The sequence below is a fragment of the Miscanthus floridulus genome, chromosome 4 (assembly GCF_019320115.1).
Source record: "Miscanthus floridulus cultivar M001 chromosome 4, ASM1932011v1, whole genome shotgun sequence".
Classification (NCBI taxonomy): Eukaryota; Viridiplantae; Streptophyta; class Magnoliopsida; order Poales; family Poaceae; genus Miscanthus; species Miscanthus floridulus.
Genome location: NC_089583.1, coordinates 110,596,190 through 110,619,198, shown reverse-complemented (window position 1 = coordinate 110,619,198; position 23,009 = coordinate 110,596,190). Strand labels below are relative to the sequence as shown.

Here is a 23,009-nt window from a genome sequence, read left to right as displayed (position 1 = left end):
AGTACTGGACAATGTACTTCAACAAGTCCATAATGGCACCTAGCTCGGGAGCTAGAGTGGTTTTGATCTCCCCAGATGGGAGCAAGCTCTGTTACGCGATCCATCTCCATTTCTTGACCTCAAACAACACCGTGGAATATGAGGCCCTCATCAACGGACTATGCATCACCATCGAGCTCGGCGCTATGTGGCTGTACATCCGCGATGACTCGAAGTTGGTCATCGACCAAGTCATGAAGGAGTCCTCTTGCAAAAGCCCTCTCATGGCAGTATACTGCTAGGAGGTGCACAAGATCGAGGACAAATTCTAGGGGATCGAACTACATCATGTCCCCCAAAAGGTCAACGATGCCACCGATTTTCTCACAAAATTGGCTACCAGGCGGGTTCCATCTCCAGATGGGGTCTTTATCAACGACCTTCATGAGCCGCCTACCCATATCCTGGAAGGTCTGATCCAGACACACTCCGACACCAACCTGGCACTCGGGGGCTCTAACCTTGGTGCCTCCATGACGATGTCGCCCACCGACATCGCCGTGGTGGCACTCGATCAAACCGACTGGAGAGCACCAATACTCACCTACCTCCTCAAGGAGATTCTCCTAGTAGAAAGGACTGAAGTGCAACGAATCACTCGGCGCGCCAAGATTTTCGTTGCATTCGGCAATGAACTTTACAAACAAAGTCCGTCGAGAGTACTCATGAAGTGCATCCCCACCGACCAAGGGAAAACAACTCGTCCTTGAGGTCCATGCCAGAATCTATAGACATCACGCGGCCCCAAGGTCACTGGTCGAAAAAGCCTTTTGTCAAGGTTTTTACTGGCCCACTATGCTGTGAAATGCAGAGGAGGTCGTTCGTAGGTGTGAGGGATGCTAGTTCTACGCTTGGCAAACTCATTTGCCAATGTAGGTTCTTCAAACCATCCCCATCACCTGGCCATTCATGGTCTGGGGCCTCAACATGGTCAGACCCCTCAAAAAGGGCCCGGGTGGCTTCAGTCACCTACTCATAGTGGTGGACAAATTCACCAAGTGGATAGAGGCAAAGCCCATCACCAACATTCGCTCGGAAGAGGCGGTCAAGTTCTTCCTTGACATCATCTATTGTTTTGGTGTTCCTAACTGTATCATCACTGACTAAGGAACTAACTTCACTAGGAAGAAGTTCCTGGACTTCTGTGACGAATGCAGCATCAGGATCGACTAGGCCTTGGTCGGACATCTATGTACTAACGATCAAGTCGAACGAGCCAATGGCATGGTCCTCCAAGGACTTAACCCACGAATCTTTGACCGACTCAATAAGTATACCGGGCGATGGGTTTTAGAGGTCCCCAGCGACCCTCTGGAGCCTGAGAATGACCCTGAACTGATCCATAGGGTTCACACCTTTCTTCCTGGCCTATGGAGCTGAAGCGGTGTTGCCCTCCAACCTCGACTATGGCGCCCCAAGAGTGAAGGCCTTCGATCGAGACCGAGTCACAGAGGCTCAGCAGGACGCGGTTGACCTACTCGAGAAGGCTCGTGAGATGACTATCATCTGCTCCGCTCGCTACCAGTAGACTCTCTGTAGGTACCATGAAAGAAAAATCAAAGGGAGGATCCTCGAGGTCAGTGATCTCATGCTCCAGAGAACCCAACCAACCAAGGAGAAACATAAACTCTCTCCACCATGGGAAGGGCCCTATACGGTGACTGAGGTGATTCGACTGGGCGCCTACCGACTGAAGGACGACAATGGCAACGTCCTCACCAACACATGGAACATCGAATAGTTACGTCATTTCTTCCCCTAAAGCTCGGTCTTACCATTTCCTTTCATTTAACGTTTGCTCCTACGAGCACCCCATCCCGAGCACTCTCGGCCTAGGTCGCTCGGGGGCTCCACAAGGGTGCGGTACCACCCCTCTTTTTTACTATCATATAGTAATACTTTTCACCCGAACAAAAGGGTAGTCCGTTCCTTTAATTACCCTACATAACTTATGTTTTAAACTCCCAACCGATCACACCCCGCCACGACCTACGGTTACGAGCAGCTGAGCCTCGCGGGCCACACCCGGGTACTTAAAGTTGTAGCCTATGGGTCAAACGGGCAGGTGCGAGAAAGAAAGGATAAAAAACAAAGCTATGCTAGGGAAAAAACAAAGACGGATGGGACAAGCTTCCCCTCATAAGTGATTCCATCACAAAACGAAATTGAAGTATTCATGAATACAAAAAACTATTCACACGGGGGCTCCCCCATGAACTTATCCTTTACATATACTGACTGTTCCTACTCTAAATCCTATTGTGGCCACCCGGCGGCATCGGCTGACGACACGACCGACAAGGATAAGGGCTGCTCGCTTTCCAATGGGACGACGTTTGGCTCGGTTGGAGGCGGGACAACACTCACTTCCGACTCGGTCTTCACTACGTCCGTGGGCTAGATGAGATCTTCTTAGCGTACGCCTTTAGCCATGCTCGAACAGTGAGCCTCCATCACCCACTGCGCAGAGACTTGCTCGGCAACCATCTGTGCGTATGTCACCAAGCTCTCCCCAAGCGTATGGATTGCATCCGCGCTCCAGCCATTGGCGTACCCTCTATAGATGGCGGCGAAGTCTAGGTTTGGGTGGTGCGTTGCCACTGAGATCAGCACCCCCAACATCCCGTAGAACATGTCGTCGGAGGTAAGCGCTCGAACTTCATTCAGGACCTCCGCCAGTTGGATGGCGGGCGTGCTGGTGCTCGGCGCCGACCCAAACACCTCAGAAACAACCACCTAGGCGACGTTGCGGATCTAGTCGAGCTCCCCCTCGAGAGCATGTCGCTCTTCAAGGGACTTGGCTAGCACCTCCGTGCTTCGACCGATCACCACCTTGGCTGTCTCCAGCTCTTGCTCTAGAGAACCAATTTTTCCACCCAGTTCTAGAAAAACGACGACAAGTTTAGAAGCAAAGAAAAGGAAAAACCAAGACATCAACCAAAGGCGGAACAGATACATACCAAGGCGGGTGCTTTTGAGGATGGAGAGTCCTTCCTCTTGCTGGGTCACCTTCTCTAGCAGTCGAGCGTTCGACTCCTCTGCCCCAAGCACATGCCCTCGAAGCGTGAGCACTTCTTGACCAGCCTCCGACCAGGCCCTCTGCTCCATCTCTAGAGCCTCTAAGGACTTCTAGAGCGCCGCCTCGGTCTCTGCCAGGTGGACCTTCACTACGCCGAGTCCCCGCTCGACTATAGTCACCCATTCTACCGCGAGCAGTTCCGTCGCCTACGCTCCCGTCGCCTCGGTAGCCCGGTCTTACGACTCACGGCGGGCGGATTCCAGTTAGCGCTGAAGCTCATCAACCCACTATGACATCATGGCTTCCCACCCCATCCGACAGTGCTCCTCCTGAAGGAAACAAGACTTGCGGATCGACATCGCCTCTAAATCCTGTAAAGCGAGAATCAAACATGCTGAAATAACCAGCGAAAGAGCAAGGAGTCAAGGACAAATGCTAAAAACATAGAAAACTTATCTCTACGACACGAGGTAGGTCGGCTGTGACCGCCTGATGGATGAGCTCAATCCGCTCCAAAGCCTCCTTGAGTCTTGCCTTGGTTTGGGCAAGATCGGACTCCATCGATAGTCCTCTCTCCTCTAGCAAGTGCCAGAGCCCCACCTCCTCATCACGAAGGACGAACCAAGCCTTCCTCAGATCACCGGGGTAGGGCCACACTAGCTCAAGTCAACCGCAGTACCGAGGACCGTACCCTACACACCTGCAGAACAGTGCCGCCAGGGCATACCAGAAGGGTGCTTTGCAACCTTCCAGGCATGTCAGAACCCAAACAGTGTTGTGGGCGCCGACATTTGCCTTACAGTGTTGTGGGCGCCGTTATTTTCCATACCAGGCAAACATGGTAAAGCCTGCCACACGCGTTTGACATAAACAGTATTGTGGGCGCTGATGACCGTTTTGTACCCGACAACGTGGGCAACAAGCCTTAGTAAAACACGAGCACACACACTCTCTCTCTCTTGTAAGGCCACCCCTTTCATCTATAAAAGGGGATGCGCTCTCTCCCAACAGGGGACGGTCATTCCGACTCTCTCTACTAAGCTTTAGACATTCTGAGCACTCGAACAACTCCACATCTCTAGAACTCTAAAGTTACACAGAGCATATGTTCCAATACTTAGCGCATGTTGGAGCTCCCGTCACTCTTGGCCCTTCGGTTCAGAGTATGACTGGACCTTCGACACCCCCTTCTTATTCCTATTCGTTTGTAACCCCGCAGCAAACTTCGAGCACCTGGGCTCAGGAATAAAGTCTCTGACCGACTAGAACTAGACGTAGGGCACGTTGCCTGAATCAGTATAAACCCTGTGTCATTGAGTGCTAGGCCACATCCGATCGCAACGTATGACAAATCTAAAAATATTTACTTATTGGTCACTTTTCGCACCGACACAATGATAACACAATCAGCACTTAAAAGTTTTAACCAGATTCTAAGCCTAGAAGGACATGTTGGATTTTTTAAATCCAAAGCAAAGGTTCGACTCCGTTCGCCAAAAAAAGCAAACGTTCGACTGAGCGGGATTTGGCAGCATAGAGCAACAAGGTTGAGATTGAATATAGCTTCCATGATGTGAACTATTCTTTTGAAAGACCGTAAGTGAAAGTATACATGAGTCTCAGATGATAAACAATCACAATCAAACTGGGCACATCATCTTTGCCTGAAGAAATTTTATATTAGCATTAAGACAGGACCGCTTGGTATCCAACCATGGTTACAGAGCTAACTAATGAACTGTCTGACACACCTATTAGCCAGCAAAATTACAACGCCAAGCATTGTCTGTTAGTGTGTCCACTGCTCTGCCACACTTCACTTCATAAAGGCTATGAAACAGGACGGGAATTTTGTACAGGTTACCTCAAAAAAGAACGATCGCTTCGCTGCTACCTGCTTCAGCTGGAGGTCATCATGGTACTTCCTGCACAACAGGCTGCGCAGCCTGCCGCGGTCTACCTTCTCGAGCATCATTTTCACGCCAGCCATGTCCTTCTCTGATAGCTTCTTCAGGTACCCGATGGTGCCGTGGGTGTGGGAGATCACTAGCTTCCTGCTCCGCTTGCTCGCCGAAAGTGCCAGCAGGCAGGAGTTGATGGCGTACTTCCTGGCTGTTTTCTTGGGGCTTGGTTCCAGCAGCTGCACTAGGTTGGGCATGCTCTTCCCATCCTTCTTGATGTCTCTCGCATTCGGAGGTTACCTCATCAGGCTCGCCACCGCCTGCGTCACGCTGCCGCGCCTAGGCCACTTCTCCGTGGTGCCGGGAGGATCGATCCGCAGCTGACGGTGATGGAGGCACGGAGGTGGATGGGACAGGGCAACGACAGTCTCAGCCGCGGTGGGGTCGCGGGTGTGGGCCGCACCGGCGAGGGGTGGATGGGGATCCGGGTTACGGGCAATGAAGGTCTCGACTCTTGAACTCTGGATTGCAGGAGTGCGCGAGCCGTGATGGGGAGGCGTGCACAGATCCGGGGCAGTCTTCCTTCTGTGAGCCCGCGGCATGGAATCGTGTGAGCGAGGAGCGACGCCCTTCCTTTTGTGTGGCCACCGAGCGAGAAAGCGGACGCCCTTCCTCTGTGCGCCCTTCCTTTCCTTCTGTGGGCGCACGAGCGAGAGGCGAAGAGGAAGGCTATGTTTTTTTCCTTCCTTCCTTGTGGGCAGAGGATCGAGGTGGAAAACATTTTTTCGCACAGGGTGAAGTGAGGCGAAGTTTTGTCGCACCAAAACAATGTCTTCTTTTTTAGTCTTTTTAGTTGTGATTGTGATGTGATGATTGTGAGAGATAAGGTAATCTAGATGAATTAGCTCCCTACGCCAATCATGTGTGCCCCTGCCATTGGTATGTACCTTTTGGTTTCCTCGCAAAAAAGGTACCTTTACGTTTAAAATATGGTAGAACTTGTCTCATATACTATAGTTAACTGAGGATTACATACATCCCTTGTTTTACTCCATAATAGTATGTCCTATTTTTTTAGAATATATTTGGAATAATAATACAATGCATGGTATGATTAGATCAATCTATTTTCTATGTATGAGCGTCAAGATACCGCTTTCCTTATATGTAAATGACTTATGAAACTAAAAAATTGAAAGTCAATACTCCCGGGTTTCCAATAGAGACGAATGGATTTTAAACGCTACTTTCCAAATGTTGAATTAGAGTTTGCTCAAATTTGAGGACACATAATTCGTTCAAATCTTAAAGAGCACAAGAGCGATAGACTAAGGTTCATGATGTCCGAGAATGGGACATGTGGTATTTTCCATAACGCTGGCGGTGCTAACCATTTTAATGATAGGGACAGCCAACATTTACCTAAGTTACATGTGGCAAAAGCACATACGTCTGTCGCGATTGTGGCGGCTTGCATAAACGAAACCTAAAGATCGTATACACGCGCATCACGTTTCAATCAGTTTATGTTATAACGGTGAGAACGGAATATACACACGAGAACTCAAACGTCACCGCATATTTTGCTAGATAACTTGTAGTATTGTGACATGATGTCATCTATGCAAATTAATGCATCAAAGTTACATGTGACAAAGCACATACGACGCGCGGTTGTGGCGGCTTGTATAAATGAAACATAAAGATTGTATACACACGCATAACGTTTCATTCAGGTTATGTTATAACCGCGATAACGGAATGTACACGTGAGGACTCAACGTGTCACTGCCTAGTACCGTGAGATGATGTCATATATGCAAATTAATGCATTGTATGTACAAACATGAACATCCTCGCGAAAAAAGCATGCACAGGCATGAACACGAGGTGAGCCTAGTTAAATTGGTTACACGGTAGGTATAGTCATGCACCAAACAATGTAGGTTACAGTTCCTTTTTTCAACATGAATTTTGGTGCATATTTTCTTATGTTATAGGAAAAAACCAACTAGTCTCTCTTAGGTTGGTCTCAGCTTTCGTGTAATGTGTATACACGCACAGACACCATTAGCAGCAGATCGAGATACTTCTCGTGCTGGAAGAGAAACAGTGATTTCCAGCACCCAGGTGGCTTAATAGCGTCCTATTTGTTTGACTTGTAAGCCGTACTTTTTCAGCCACTAAATAATATTTTTCTCTAACAACGAATCAATCAACCATGCTAGTGACGGCAGCCAAGCCGAACAGACGTAGAACCGTGCATCAACGATGACGCGGCGAAGATGGCACCCGGCCGCCTGCCTGTACCCATCAATGCCCAATCATAGCCCTCTCCATGGCCGTCACCACCTTCTCCTGTTCCTGTCCATCCATTCCATCCACGCGCCCAGCTCAGAGCACCAGCTGTAAAACCCAGACCCCCCCGTGCTCACCGAAAAGACGCGGCGCGGCAAGGAGAAAGGAAGCATCGGCGAAACGGATCCCGGGCCATATTCCCCTTGGCCATGGGGGCACGAGCCGAGCCGAGCCGAGCGGTCGGTTTCGGCAGACGCAAAAAATCCGCGAATCGCTGCGAAAATCCACGGGAACGATGGAAAGGTGACGGGGACAACTGGACAAGGGAATCCCGCGAAACCGGCCCGTGCCCGAGCCCAACGTCCCAAAACCCCCCACAACCCCGCCCGGCGCCCGCAACGAAATCGAACCAAACCCACACAGGCAAGGCGCTCTCGTTCTCACGGCGGCGGCGCCCCAGCCCCACCCGACCACCCCACGTCCGCGCCCCACCGCGAGTGCTCGCGCAGTCGCGCTCGAGAGCCGCATCTCCCAAACCCTACCCATATAATATTAAACCCAACCCCGAGTCTCTCTCTCTCAATTTCTATCTCCACCACCCTCACCCTCCCCTTCCCGCCGCCGCCACCACCGGTTCAACCCTCAAACCCTAACCGCCGCCGTCCGCCCGCTCGCTCGCCCCGGATTCGATTCCGATCCGATGGCGTCCGCCGAGGACCAGGCCGCGGCCGCCGCGCTGCTGGGAGGCGACCCGGCGGCGTTCGACGCGCTGCTCTCGACGCTCATGTCTTCCTCCAACGCCGACCGCTCCGCCGCCGAGGCCGCCTTCCACCGCCTCCGGGCCTCGCACCCGGAGCCCCTCGCGCTGCGGCTCGCCACCTCGCTCGCGGCGCCCGCCACCCCCGCCGACCTGCGCGCCATGGCGGGGGTCCTCCTCCGCAAGGTCCTCTCCCCGACCCCGTCCTCCGACGCATCCTCCAACAACGCCACGCCCCCGGCGCCGCTCTGGCCGCAGCTCTCCCCCGCGGGGCAGACCGCGCTCAAGGCACACCTCCTCTCCGCGCTCCAGTCCGATCCTCCCAAGCCCATCGCGAAGAAGGTCTGCGACGCCGTCTCTGAGCTCGCCGCCTCGCTGCTGCCCGAGAACGCCTGGCCCGAGCTTCTGCCGTTCCTGTTCCGCGCTGCGTCGGGGCCCGAGGCGCCCAACCTCCAGGAGTCAGCGCTGCTCATCTTCGCGAGGCTGGCGGATTACATCGCGGAATCGCTCCTCGACCATCTGATGACTATCCACAACCTCCTCGCCTCAGCCCTGGCGCATCCCACATCCCCTGATGTTCGGATTGCGGCCCTGGGAGCCGCAGTCAACCTCGTCCAGTGCCTGCCAACCAACTCCGACCGTGATAAGATGCAGGATTTGCTCCCAGCAATGATGAAGGCGCTCACTGATTGCCTAAATTCTGGCCAGGAGGCCTCTGCACAGGAGGCACTGGAGCTGCTCGTGGAGCTTGCTGGCGCTGAGCCAAGGTTCCTGAGGAGGCAGATTGCTGATGTGGTAGGGGCAATGTTGCAAGTTGCTGAGGCTGCACAGCTGGAAGATGGGACTAGACACTTGGCAGTGGAGTTTGTGATTACCCTTGCCGAGGCTAGAGAGCGTGCGCCAGGAATGATGCGACGGCTCCCACAATTTGTTGGTAGGCTGTTTGCAGTGCTGATGCAGATGCTGCTTGATGTCGAGGATGATCCTGCTTGGCACTCTGCTGAAACTGAAGATGAGGACGCAGGGGAAGGGAACAACTATGGAGTGGCACAGGAGTGCCTTGACCGCCTTGCCATTGCCATTGGTGGGAACGCAATTGTGCCGATTGCATCTGAGCTGCTACCACAGTACCTGTCTGCTCCTGAGTGGCAGAAGCACCATGCTGCGCTCATTACACTTGCACAGATTGCGGAAGGATGTGCAAAGGTTAGCCTGATTAATAACTTTATAAGTATGTCAAATATTTAGCAATCAGTTGATCAACCCAAAGGATATTTGTTTTGCTTTTTTGGGTAGTTATAAAATTGATAGTTTTAGCATGTTGCGTCACAGCATCAGGAAATGGGATGTTATGAACAATATTTTTGTCCATGGATTCCTGTTGTAGAATGGGACGACAAATGCTAAATTGCCAATTCTGCAAGAGCTGTTGGCTAGTATTAGACCACAGGATGCTATCTGTTCTGTTGTGTCATGTGGATGAAAATTTCCGAAATAGGCCATCTTCTCATTGGTTGCTGTTTTTCCTGGCAGGTTATGCTTAAAAATTTGGAACAAGTCGTTTCGATGATATTGAATGGATTTCGACATCCCCACCCGCGTGTGAGATGGGCTGCTATCAATGCCATTGGTCAGCTCTCTACGGATTTGGGTCCAGATCTTCAAGTTCATTACCACCACCAGGTGCTGCCTGCATTGGCGAATGCTATGGATGATTTCCAGAATCCACGAGTTCAGGTTAGTTGTCATGTCAGCAAAACTTTATCTCACATCCTTTTGCTTGCAATACTTATTTTAGAATCGAGGTTGCATCAATAACCAGCTTGATGTGGACCAAGATGACTTTTGTGCATTTTACATGTTATAAATAGATGCGGGCAGAGTTAGCACATCTAAATGTCAAACGAATTCCTTTTGATCTTCGACCTAAGAAGTTTATTCAATAAAAAGTAATTTAATTACCAAGCAACTACTAAGTTCATTGTTTCATCACCATCACAAAAAGTGAGGCATTAATAAAGGTAGCACTTTATGGATGCCAGCCTTCTGAACTGAATGTTGTTTTAAGTGTTCTGCGTGGATTGAGATATTAAGTTTATACAATTCTTTATGCCTACATTCTAAATCAGCCTGTGTACCTATTCATGTCATACATCTTAGGACCTGGCAACCTACTGTATTGCTAATTTGCTATTCTTGTTGACAGGCACATGCAGCTTCAGCGATTTTGAATTTTAGTGAGAATTGTACACCGGAAATTTTGACGCCTTACCTGGATGGAATCGTGAACAAATTACTTGTTCTTCTCCAGGTATGCATTTACTTGTGTTGAATTAGGTTTCAGCTTGCTTCAAATATATTTGTTATCTTGGTTAGTAAACATGCTAACTCCTCATGTTCATATTCTAGAATGGCAAGCAAATGGTGCAGGAGGGAGCGTTGACAGCTCTAGCGTCAGTAGCAGATTCGTCACAGGTGACTGTTCACATGGGAGTTTTATGCTATTATGTGTAATGGATCTCTGTTATCGTGCATCATAGGGTTGTCCTATGGTTGTGCTTTCTAGCTTGCTGATAATAACAACTTCATAATATTATGCAGCGTTTTTTTTGTTCTTCTAGCTGATAATAAGTTTATGGCATTATGACATAACTTTTTGTTTGTTTGTCTTGCAGGATCACTTCAAGAAATACTATGATGCTGTCATGCCATACCTAAAATCTATCTTGATGCATGCAACTGATAAGTCCAATAGGATGCTTCGTGCCAAGTCCATGGAGTGTATTAGTTTGGTAGGAATGGCTGTGGGTAAGGACAAGTTCAGAGACGACGCAAGGCAGGTTGGCCTCTACTTCCAACTGTCATGTTTTCTTGCAGATTGCAAATAATATACTTCTTCGTTGCAAATAACTTGTAATTGATTTTTTTTCATCACTGTTCATGTCGAGTCAGTTTCATTGTTCAACCTGTTCCCACTAACGCGTCAGAATTCAGGAAATGCATAGGTTTTCTGTTTGATAGAGTTGTTATTGAGGATGCCAGTTCCACTCCACTTCTTGCTCTTTATGGGGGTGTGTTTGGTTGGAGAGCGAGGTAGAATGGAATGGCTCCATGCCTAGTTTATTGTTTAGTTGGAAGGATGGAGCGGTTCTGTTTTCGTGTTTGGTTGAAGGGACTGAACCAGATAGCAGATCAGTTAATCCCGTTAACTATGGGACCAACCTTGCATCCGCTCTCACTCGGTACCAGCCCTCGTGCGCCCGTCCACCACTGTTGCTCGGTCCGCGCCCGTCGCGTGCGTGGCTGCTTCCAGCGCGTTGAATTAGGTTTCAGCTTGCTTCAAATATATTTGTTATCTTGGTTAGTAAACATGCTAACTCCTCATGTTCATATTCTAGAATGGCAAGCAAATGGTGCAGGAGGGAGCGTTGACAGCTCTAGCGTCAGTAGCAGATTCGTCACAGGTGACTGTTCACATGGGAGTTTTATGCTATTATGTGTAATGGATCTCTGTTATCGTGCATCATAGGGTTGTCCTATGGTTGTGCTTTCTAGCTTGCTGATAATAACAACTTCATAATATTATGCAGCGTTTTTTTTGTTCTTCTAGCTGATAATAAGTTTATGGCATTATGACATAACTTTTTGTTTGTTTGTCTTGCAGGATCACTTCAAGAAATACTATGATGCTGTCATGCCATACCTAAAATCTATCTTGATGCATGCAACTGATAAGTCCAATAGGATGCTTCGTGCCAAGTCCATGGAGTGTATTAGTTTGGTAGGAATGGCTGTGGGTAAGGACAAGTTCAGAGACGACGCAAGGCAGGTTGGCCTCTACTTCCAACTGTCATGTTTTCTTGCAGATTGCAAATAATATACTTCTTCGTTGCAAATAACTTGTAATTGATTTTTTTTCATCACTGTTCATGTCGAGTCAGTTTCATTGTTCAACCTGTTCCCACTAACGCGTCAGAATTCAGGAAATGCATAGGTTTTCTGTTTGATAGAGTTGTTATTGAGGATGCCAGTTCCACTCCACTTCTTGCTCTTTATGGGGGTGTGTTTGGTTGGAGAGCGAGGTAGAATGGAATGGCTCCATGCCTAGTTTATTGTTTAGTTGGAAGGATGGAGCGGTTCTGTTTTCGTGTTTGGTTGAAGGGACTGAACCAGATAGCAGATCAGTTAATCCCGTTAACTATGGGACCAACCTTGCATCCGCTCTCACTCGGTACCAGCCCTCGTGCGCCCGTCCACCACTGTTGCTCGGTCCGCGCCCGTCGCGTGCGTGGCTGCTTCCAGCGCTGCTGCTTGGGCTGCTGTCGCTTGCCTCGCGGGCGTGTCCGTTGCTGCCCATCGCGTGCTGCTGCCGCATCGGAGAGAGAAACGGTGAGAAACGCCATGAAAAAGGGACAAACACGTTCTGCCTTTTCGCGAGAATGAGCGGAGCCTGAATCTTGTAGGAATATTCTTACTCTGGAGTGCCCTCATCCCTGGGTTCTTGAACCAAACACTGGCAAAAGTAGGATGGAATGGTTCCATCCCATCTCATCCCATGAACCAAACACATCCTATATGTTCTTTCCTCATCAGCTTTGATATTTTTATTGAGGCAATATTATTATTCTAATCATCTGCCCTCTGCTAGGTTATGGAAGTACTTATGGCTTTGCAAGGAGCTCCAATGGAAACTGATGATCCAATTACCAGCTACATGTTGCAGGTATTGCTTCAAAGCAATGGAATCTAGGCTTAACAGCACCTTAAAACATGTCTAACACCTATCTCCACATGTTATAGGCTTGGGCCAGGCTATGCAAATGTCTTGGACAGGATTTCCTTCCTTACATGAGTGTTGTTATGCCTCCACTGCTTCAGTCTGCTCAGCTGAAGCCTGATGTTACAATTACTTCAGCCGAATCAGATGACGATATTGAATCTGATGATGATAGGTCTGTTATCCATTCTCTTGAAATGTTTTTTATCTACTTGATTAGAGCTAAATTCCTAATCCTGAATCATGGCAGACTATTGCCACCTAGAACTATCTATACCTCACTTGCTCTTGTACAGTTGCAACGATACATGGACTTGTATAGATGTAATATGCCTATAGTCGGCAGATGCCTTGTTATTTATGGACTTCTCACATGCTTTTATTTATTTATTATTTATATTTATATATCATGGTAAGGTTTTGTTACACCCCCCCCCTTTCTGGCGGGTCAAGGAGTGCATCATACATTTAAATGTGTATATTTTTTTTGACACTTACCCTAAGTTTCTGTGTTTTATACAGCATTGAAACAATCACACTTGGTGACAAAAGAATAGGAATCCGAACTAGTGTGCTGGAAGAGAAAGCAACAGCTTGCAACATGCTGTGCTGCTATGCTGATGAGCTTAAAGAGGGTTTCTTCCCATGGATTGATCAGGTTCATTATCACATTAAACTTATCTAATGTCTAAGTCCCTCAAGTTCTGGCTGCACCTTTCCATCACGTGATTCATTATAATTTTTCATGTAGGTTGCCCCAACGTTGGTCCCTCTGCTGAAGTTTTACTTCCATGAGGAAGTCAGGAGAGCTGCTGTTGCAGGTATTTTAATGTTGCAGTATGATTTAGTTGTGCACATAGATTTGCTCTTTTTACAATTTCTGGGCATAATGCAGCCATGCCTGAACTTCTACGCTCGGCAAAGTTGGCTGTTGAGAAGGGGCAAGCTCAAGGCCGTGATCAGTCTTATGTTAAACAGTTGTCTGATTACATAATTCCAGCACTTGTTGAAGCACTGCACAAGGTCTATTTGAAGATATCTCAGCAGTTTGGTTATTGTTTTTTTACCCATGCTGACACCTGAACTTTTTTTTTTGGCATCCTTTGTACAGGAGCCAGAAACAGAAATGTGCTCATCCATGCTTGATTCTTTAAACGAGTGTATGCAGGTTTGTAACTTCGCACCATCTGCTTGATAATTTTAAATATCGTCCATGATTGAGGTTTTAATGCTTCACTTGATGTTTTGGTCTTCATTTTTTTCTAGCCTACCCCCTTGTTACCAAATAAGTACTGGTATATGTTTTTATCTGCAATATTTTATTGTGCCAAGTGTGAATGAAACATTAAGAATAATGCTAGGCATTTATTTTTTTAGCCTGAAAGTTCTGTATGTATTTTTTTAGCGTGAAGGTTCAGTATCACGATATGTGCAGAATTTCATGGGCCCATGGTCTTTATCCCTGCACATGTTGTCTTGTCTTCTAGAAGCTGAAAGTTATTACCATTTCTGTAATTATATTGCTCTATTTGTTGAAAATGATCTTTTGTAGAAAGTGTTTAAAAATATCTTATATTGTTTAGTATTTCTGAGATTGTTCATCCATTTTTTATTCAGAATTGCTGATGGTAGTCTCATGTAGTGAATTATGATAAATAAAACAGTTTGAATAGCATTACATTGAGGGGTCAGTTTTTTGCACTCTTGCTCAGCCAGGCAAAGCTTGGTACTCTTGCCAAAGGTTGCCAATTGGGGTCTAAGCAGCTAACTTTAGGATGTTATATGGAGTCCAGATGAGTGATCTTTGTACTTCTACCAGAACATGACTTCGTCTGTATTGAAGAAATAAATTGTCAGAATGAATTTGAAGACCTTTCTGAGCCTAGATGCACCTTATAAATAGAACAGAGGGCACCATCCCTTGTGTTGGCGGAACATGATGTTACTGCTCCACCACCTAGGGATTTAATCGTCATGATTTATGCACATGCTTGTGCTTTCAGCGGTTTTATTTGTCAGTGTGTAATAGGGTGTATGCTACTGGGTTGTGTTTTTGTGCGGATGTGTGATCATCACCTCTTGATTTTCTAAAAATGGGGAGGAAATATTTAGCTATGCTCTGTGGATGGAAGTATCTCTCCTTGCATGAGTTTTATAAGTATTCTCTATTCTGAAATTATTTGTGGCTGTGTCACTGAACATTGATGTTACTCATTGAACAGCTTTCTGGTCTTCTGCTTGATCACACCCAAGTACGAGCTATCTCGGATGAGATTAAAAATGTCATTATAGCCAGCGCCACCCGGAAAAGAGAACGTTCTGAGAGAACAAAAGCGGAAGATTTTGATGCTGATGAAGGAGAGCTACTCAAAGAAGAGAATGAACAGGAGGAGGAAGTATTTGATCAGGTTTATTTGTCTAGAAATCGCTTGTCTGTTTTCTCCTGAGTCGTTTCAATGATACTGTCTTCCGCAAGTTATGTTAAAAAGGCTAACCTATTTTTTCTTTTTAAATTTACGTTCTTTAAACTTCCAGGTCAGCGAGTGCCTAGGAACTTTGATTAAAACCTTCAAAGGTTCTTTCTTGCCGTTTTTTGAAGAGCTCTCAATGTACATTACACCAATGTTGGTAAGTCAATTGAACCCTGCCCTATTTCGTTATTTGTAAGAGCTCTTTTTTGTTGCAAGTAATTTTGCAGTTATTGCATGCCGATATTTGGTCATGCTTGTGTTCTAATGTTTTTTCCTTATCAGTATTACCCTGGTGTGTTTTTCCATTCTTAACTTGCTGTGTGGCGCCTCCACGCCATCTTTTTTGGGTTTTATTCTCTCATTTTGGTACCTTGTGTTTTTTCAGGGAAAAGATAAAACACCCGAAGAGAGAAGGATAGCTATCTGTATTTTTGATGATGTTGCAGAGCAATGCCGTGAATCAGCTTTGAAGTATTATGACACATACCTTCCTTTCCTTTTGGAGGCATCAAACGATGAAAATTCAGATGTTCGGCAGGTCTGTTTTTTGTTCTGTCATGTTCCCTTGATCCATTCACCCTTATTTACTAGGTCAAATTGAACACTGATAATGCTGAATCATTTCTTCATTTAGGCTGCTGTCTATGGTGTGGGTGTATGTGCCGAGTTTGGTGGTCATGTTTTTCGCCCTCTAGTAGGAGGTAGGTTCTTTACATTTTAAGTGTTTGCACTTCTTATATTTTACCTGACATTTCCAACCTATCCAACAATGTGTGCTTCCGATTTTAGAGGCCCTATCGAAATTAAACAATGTTATAAGACATCCTGAGGCACGACTTCCTGACAATATCATGGCGTATGATAATGCCGTTTCGGCACTTGGAAAGATATGCCAATTTCATCGTGATGGTATTGATGCAGCTCAGGTATGCTCTAATCTCAGCATCTTTTCCTGATGATATGGCCAAATACTTCCACAACTTGCTTGAGATGATTGTGTATTGCGATATGATAAAAATTTGTAGGCTATGTCCATTGTCAACCAAATGTGACACATTTTCGCAGAAGTCGTTTGGTGCATCCTAGGTGGTCATAGGAAAGGAGGGGGAGACTGGAGAGTAGTAAGGTGAGGTGGGGCCGGAGGACCTGCTGCAGATTAGATCCTCACAAAAAACACACTCGGGGAGGGAGGGAATGACTAGTGAGATACAGAGATCTTAGGGAGGGTTTTTGGTTTGATGAACCAAACCATCCTAAATGAGGTGGTGCATCGCGTTCGTCCCATGAATTCGGAATTACCCTTTCCCGATGCTTGTACTAATTGTTGTTTGTGAGGTATAAAGTGGTGGAGAACCAAATTGTTCTATGCCACATCCAAACAAAAAATGTGAGGATTGAGAAGATGGACCACAAAAAATCATCATATCACACACCCTAAGCTTTAAGTGTATTGCATGGTGTTGATTTTGCTGTTAGCTTTGCGCATGGAACTATTCCAAACTGAATCAATTCATGCTTCTCAGGTTGTTCCAGCCTGGCTTAGCTGCTTGCCTATAAAAGACGACAAGATTGAAGCTAAAGTTGTACATGAACAACTTTGCTCAATGGTGGAGAGGTAGGCTCATGACTGGAAATCTGCCGACAAGGATAATGCTTTTGCAGTTTATCATAACCATTTCTGCTTGCAGGTCGGATACTGAAATTCTCGGTCCTCACAGTCAGTATCTTCCTAAAATTGTTTCAATTTTTGCAGAGGTAATGCATGAGCAGTTGATTTTGAAATCTGTGATTCTGCTGATCATTATTTTATTTTATTTTCCTACATATCCATGTAATTTTGTTCAACTGTCATGAATGAATTCCTGAATGGTTTATTTTCCAATATGTATATTCTATAGGTTTTGTGCAATGGAACAGAACTCGCCAATGATGAAACTAGAAACAGGATGGTGAATGTCTTGAGGCGTTTCCAGCAGACTTTGCCTCCTGATTTTCTTGCATCAACGTTTTCCAACTTGCAACCGCAGCAACAGCTACTGCTACAGTCCATCTTGTCGACATAGTTGTTTTTTCTGTCGCTGCAAGGTCCGGGCTTGTTATTTTTCTTGATGTTTTGTCAGCCAATTCTTTATGTGGAATCTTTTTTCTGGGTGGGGTAATTTGTTAATGCATTGCTTGCTTCAACGAACTGGAAGCTGCCACCACACATGGTTTTGATATAGTGTATATTGTCTTGTATTCGAAATATGGTTTGAGATGTGCAACAGAGGTGCAAGGGAAATGGTGAGATTTATTGTTGGATGGGTTGGACATGCAGTTTTGGTAATGAGATCATTATACATTTAGTGGAGTGATTACTTTCTGCTTCTCTTCGATGCTATTTAATTCTGTAGTTATTTATTTTTCTAAGTTGCAAATTATTGAAATGTCCTGTCCCGGGATCATGTAATAGAAATTGATAAATGTTCACCAGCTTTGTATAAAATAAAAAGCCGCTTTACCTCTCTGAGCAAACCTTGGATTTGCTCAAATATAAGCCGGATCTTTCAAACGGAGGGGTGTATTTGGCGTCGTTTGTTAACTTATGCTTCACTGCTTATTTGTTCAGTGAACAAACCGCATCAAATAGCTAATATGTTCAGAGATAAAACCGTTGAACATTCCCATCTGGTGGTATGCTGACAGCGGTTGCTTCAGTTGTTTTGACCTTGTCTGCATACGAGTGGCATAAAAAAAATACGAGGTGGAATTGAAGATTCGCGATGGTTGGGGATTCCCAACTGAAATTGTTAACCCGGCTACCTAATGTCAATTAAGCCGTATCATGTGGAGCTTGTATACCGTCCCCCAATTTCCAAATAGCCTGGTAGTCCTTGTTTGAAATTGTATACAAATCAGAAAGCAGGTACAATCGTCACAACAGAAGAATCAATCGTAACAAATTCGAAAGGTGCCTTTCAGATCATCTTCGGCTCTTCGCTGCAAAAAAGTTCTGACATCAGCAATGAGCAAGAATTGGTCGCCACAGGTTTTCCTCCCAAAACACGGCTGGAATATGTCCATATTTTCCAGCTCCATGGCGGCTCCGCACCCGAAGACAAATCTGAAACCAACCCAAAAGTCGATGCCAAGATGCCATCTCCTTGACGTTGCTGCTGCCCAAAAAAGTGGTATTTTGTCGTGTTAGCGCAAGTAGCCCACCAAGCTCGACAAATTAATGCACTTTGACAGCAACAAACAAGGCATCTGAGCTGCTATGAAACAAGAGCTTTACAAGCCATAACCTCTTGGAGTCATCTTGATTAGTAGTATAAAAAACTATGGCCAATGTGGGTGCCCTATCCTATTGCTCAATCAGCAGGTTGAACATAATTTATGTGGTGGAGGACGCGCCACAATTTAACAAAGTTTGCCTTTTTGATAGGTGAGGTAGGCATGCATGCCCTAGCTTGAGGTTGAAGGAGTCCGTGATGCGATGTGGCTATCAGCCATGACGATGACCCTTTCTCAAGTGATAGAAGAAAATAATGCCCGTTGATGACCGAGGAATGTAGGTTTGTTTATCCTTACAGTACTTTGTGGGTGCAAAGACCTATTTCATTAAACTAGCAGTGCCGTCTCTTTAGGTTGGAGATATCAAGAAATCTTTTGCCGTCATGCTTGCTTCAGTTTTAACCGGCTATATAGAATTGTTTCAAGTCTCAAGGGCAACCAAAGATTCTCCAGGCTCTAGATTTGTCTCCTACTGTAAAAAAACACAGCTTTAAGACTCTAGTTATTGTTCCTTGAACTCCTTAAGTGCCCGTTCCCAAAAGAGAAATCATGAACGAGTAGTCAAGTGTTGATTTTAAGTTGGAAAAGGCAGCTCACTATCACCTATTTGCGATATGGATTTTTTGTGTATCCGTAGTGAAGCTTGTATCATTTGGTCAGTAAGACGTGATTCAGAAAAGATCAATCACCTCCTTCTCTACTTCAATAGAAAAGGGGAATCAACCTTTCACACCCGTCCCTTTACAAAAACTCTTATGTCAACAAGAATTCGCCGAATTCGAGTTGGACTTGACACTTGTCACTATACCTAGTAACTTTATCGTATGTCACCGAAGAGACATTAACATAACCTACTTTCAATAAAGTTTTTTCTTATCCAACCGGCACCCCAATTTTTTTTTGCGAACGTGCCACCCCCACGTGCTTCATTAAGAGGAAAGGAGTTTACACACTCGGACAAAACCGACACCCGAATCCGAGTTGGATTCCGACACCCATGTCCGTGTCAAAGTAACACTTTCTTTGAAATGTGTTTGAAGTACTATAAAGCTTACTTGTAAGCATTTAATACTACGAAAAACAATTTGGGGTGGCTGAATATGTTATCAGTACAAAAGATGCTCTGAAAAATTGAAGGGCTCCCAAAATTGAACTAACAAAGGACAAAATTACATCATCCAATGACGGAGGAAGACTTGGTTGATAGCAGTATTTGTCAAGAAACAAGATAAACAAAGCACAAGTGGCGTGGTTGATGAAAAGTTGATGTTCAGCCGTTTCTACTTTGTATCCTAATCATCGTCACCATTCTCTCTAATGCTGCCATATGGCGGGCTATGGAGCATATCAGACCTGGTCTCATGTTAGTGGCTTGACTAGAGAGGTAATGGTAAACTACGGAAGAACAAGTCCAATCAGTGTCCTGAAAGTTTTCGGTTAAGGTAATGCATGTTGGTGTAGACGTCGTAATTTAAGTCACAAGGAGAAGTAGACCCCTTGACTGATGCTTCCAAGCTGGTGGTGATTTGGCATAGTAGTGGGGAGCATGTACTTGCTGACCTCTAGTGTGCTTGTTGCCTGCCGCCTGCAGGCATGGATTCTAAAGTTTAAATTGAAAAATGAATTTCCATTCTATTGACTCAAAACCAAAATGTTTATCTTTAATATAGTAAGTACTGATCTCTCATATTGAACATGGATAATGATATTATAATGAGAATCCAAACGATACACAATTCTTTTGCGTATTCGAGAAAAAAAAGAGAATCCAAATGATAGGAAATGCGAAAAGTCAAAATAGTGGTGAGTGGTGATGCACTATAGCTACAAATTCCTCAATTTTGTTGATTGTATTCAGCAAAAACATAAACTACTGAAATTGATTAATATGAGTGAAAAAAAGACAGGCTTAGCTAGTTTGCTCACTGACAATGCATGAGGGCAAAAACCGAAAAACAAACTGAAAGGACAAAAGGATCCCAACAAGATGCCTTATCCCCCAAACACTCACTTCCATTTCCATGACATGATCATAGGCAGACCAGCATTTGACCAGCCTCTGACAGTAACCCCACAGGCTCCATTGCCAAGTGACTGAATGCCTTGCAATCTGCAAGCCCTGAAATCCACTATAAATCCTCCCCCTTGTGCTCAACTGCTCACCACCAGCAGAAGTATCAATCATCGACACCTGTCTTCCTCCTCCTCCTCTGCAACCACTCCAACCAGCAGCTGAAAGCCAAGAAAGCTAGCTCACATGGAGCTCCTCCACTTCCAGGCGCAGCCACCAGTGTTCCAGCTCGAGGACTACAGCAGCTACTACTACTACTACTACCAGCAGGAGGTGGCGGCGCAGGCCAAGCCGTCCAAGCCACGGGGCCGGAAGAAGGGCAGCAACAACCACAGCAAGTTCGTCGGCGTCCGGCAGCGCCCGTCGGGCCGGTGGGTGGCGGAGATCAAGGACACCACGCAGAAGATCCGCATGTGGCTTGGCACCTTCGAGACCGCCGAGGCCGCGGCCAAGGCCTACGACGAGGCCGCCCGCCTCCTCCGCGGCAGCGACGCCCGCACCAACTTCGCGCCGCGCATCTCTCCCGACTGCCCGCTCGCCGTCCGCATCCGCGGGCTCCTCCACCACAAGAAGATCAAGAAGGCCAAGGCCGCCGCAGCGAGCTCCTCCGTGGCCGCCGCCGCCGCCAAGCAGCAGGCGTCGAACTCCCCTTCTCGCACCACAAGCAATAGCACGAATGGTGCTTGTGGTGGTGGCTCTAGCAGCAGCAGCTCCAGCTCCAGCTCCAGCAGCGACGACACCATGGCCATGCAGCACGGCGGCATCGGCGCACTGGACGCCGGCGAGGTGTACCGGCCGGAGTTCGCCACCGCGGGGGCCGAGGAGTTTGATTCATGGATGTTCGACTCGGCGTTCGGCCAGTTCCCGGCGCTGGACAGCTTCGCGGCCGTCGACGGCGCTGTCCCAGCCGCTGGCACCACGGAGGAGCCGGTCGCCGCCGCGACGCAGGGCGCCGAGATGGCCGAGTTCGAGCGGATCAAGGTGGAGCGGCGCATCTCGGCGTCGCTGTACGCTATGAACGGCCTGCAGGAGTACTTCGACAGGGTGCTTGACGCCTCCGCCTGCGACTCGCTCTGGGATCTCTCGCCGCTCTGCCATCATTAGCTAGCTTCACCTCAACCGCGTGCGTCGTCGTTTCTTGCTCTTCCGCGCCTGCCCCCTCTCCTGGGTGTTGGCCATTGTCGGGGAAAGTAACAAGTGTCAGGTGTATGTGCGTCTGCGGTGTAAAGAGGAACCCAAGAACTTTAGAGGATCCTGCTCGCTGTGTAGTCAGTCGATGCATTTTGGTGCAAAAATGCCTCAAAATTTTGCCTTATGGCAAAGCAAATCGTTGCGCATTTCAATGTTCAGTCTGCAGTTGCTCTTCTTGCTGATGACCGCTGGGTGCTGGGTGCTGACTGCAGAATGGCACTTGTCTCAGAGTAGAGTACCACACTATTGAATCTTGATGTACCTTTCGGATTTGCGAAACTCAAGTTTGTCATTAACTTCGTGTAGGTCGATCACTCGATCACCTAATCTTAGGGGTCTTGGATATATGACTAAAGTTTAAAGAGATGTCACGTCATAGGTGTCATATCGAGTATTTAAAAAGTAATAATAGAATAAATTATAGAAGTCCTCTGTAATCCACAAGACGAATTTATTAAGCATAACTAATCCGTCACTCGCATATGTTTACTGTAGCATTATATTGTTAAATCATAGACTAATTATGTTTAATAGATTCGTCTCACAAATTAGTCTCAATCTGTACATTTAGTTTCGTAATTAGTCTATATTTAATACTCCAAATTATTGTCAAACATCAGAAGTGATAGGGACTGAAAATTCAGAGGGGAACCAAACACCCTCTTAACTTGGGGCTTTTTGGAATTCGACCATTATGGGAAGTGTGCTTCGCCAAAATATCATCCCGCAATGGGGCTTCGCCGGATCGCCATTATAAAACATGGCCACCATGCCAAAATGCAATCGGAGAGCTTTGAGACTATTTTCTTTCTCTTCTGCCCCTGCCCCTTTCCTTTTTGTTTCACAGCATGCTGCTCGGACGGAACGGAGGTGTCGCAAAATGGAACGAGCGCTCTTCTTCTACTAGCGCTCATCTTCTTCGAGCACGGCGAGCTCCCCACACCCACCCGCCTCCCCACGCCCCCATGCCGAGCACCCCCACGCCTAGCGTAACCCGCCTGCCCCGCACGTCATGGCCGGCCCCAGCTCACCTTGGTCGCGTGACTGTAACGCCTCCCCGTCGCCGTCCCCCACGCCGGCCATGGAGTATAGCACGACAGCGACCGGGAACGACCTTTGGCTCCACAGCGTCGGGCAAGCCGTGGTGCTCCTGACCGCCGCTGGCGGTGCTAGGTCGCCGCTCTCCCAACCGGCTTGACCACGGTCAGGGCG

General features: G+C 46.9%; 2 protein-coding genes across 2 annotated transcripts; both read left to right on the top strand.

The window, feature by feature from the left end:
• Positions 1–7,694: 7,694 nt before the first annotated feature.
• LOC136550318 (uncharacterized) lies at positions 7,695–17,619 on the top strand. The gene is made up of 19 exons (XM_066541856.1): positions 7,695–9,220; positions 9,548–9,751; positions 10,221–10,325; positions 10,424–10,489; positions 10,690–10,854; positions 12,663–12,737; positions 12,815–12,966; positions 13,314–13,449; positions 13,543–13,612; positions 13,687–13,814; positions 13,903–13,959; positions 15,014–15,199; positions 15,327–15,419; positions 15,648–15,800; positions 15,897–15,963; positions 16,052–16,188; positions 16,786–16,877; positions 16,951–17,017; positions 17,161–17,619. Exons 1-19 carry the CDS (start codon positions 7,958–7,960, stop codon positions 17,323–17,325), a joined length of 3,381 nt encoding a protein of 1,126 aa, XP_066397953.1. The 5' UTR covers positions 7,695–7,957; the 3' UTR covers positions 17,326–17,619.
• Positions 17,620–17,982: 363 nt separating this feature from the next.
• Positions 17,983–22,005, top strand: LOC136550317 (ethylene-responsive transcription factor ERN1-like). Its single transcript, XM_066541855.1, has one exon. The coding sequence runs from the start codon at positions 20,793–20,795 to the stop codon at positions 21,708–21,710; it is 918 nt and encodes a 305-aa protein (XP_066397952.1). The 5' UTR covers positions 17,983–20,792; the 3' UTR covers positions 21,711–22,005.
• Positions 22,006–23,009: the final 1,004 nt, after the last annotated feature.

What these genes read in the sequence shown, in the direction of transcription:
- LOC136550318 (XM_066541856.1), top strand. Translation starts at nt 7,958, where the DNA reads ATGGCGTCCGCCGAGGACCAGGCCGCGGCCGCCGCGCTGCTGGGAGGC. An exon ending in TGTACATTACACCAATGTTG is followed by an intron (nt 15,420 to 15,647) that starts GTAAGTCAATTG and finishes GTGTTTTTTCAG; the next exon opens with GGAAAAGATAAAACACCCGA. An exon ending in TTGTTTCAATTTTTGCAGAG is followed by an intron (nt 17,018 to 17,160) that starts GTAATGCATGAG and finishes TATATTCTATAG; the next exon opens with GTTTTGTGCAATGGAACAGA.
- LOC136550317 (XM_066541855.1), top strand. Translation starts at nt 20,793, where the DNA reads ATGGAGCTCCTCCACTTCCAGGCGCAGCCACCAGTGTTCCAGCTCGAG.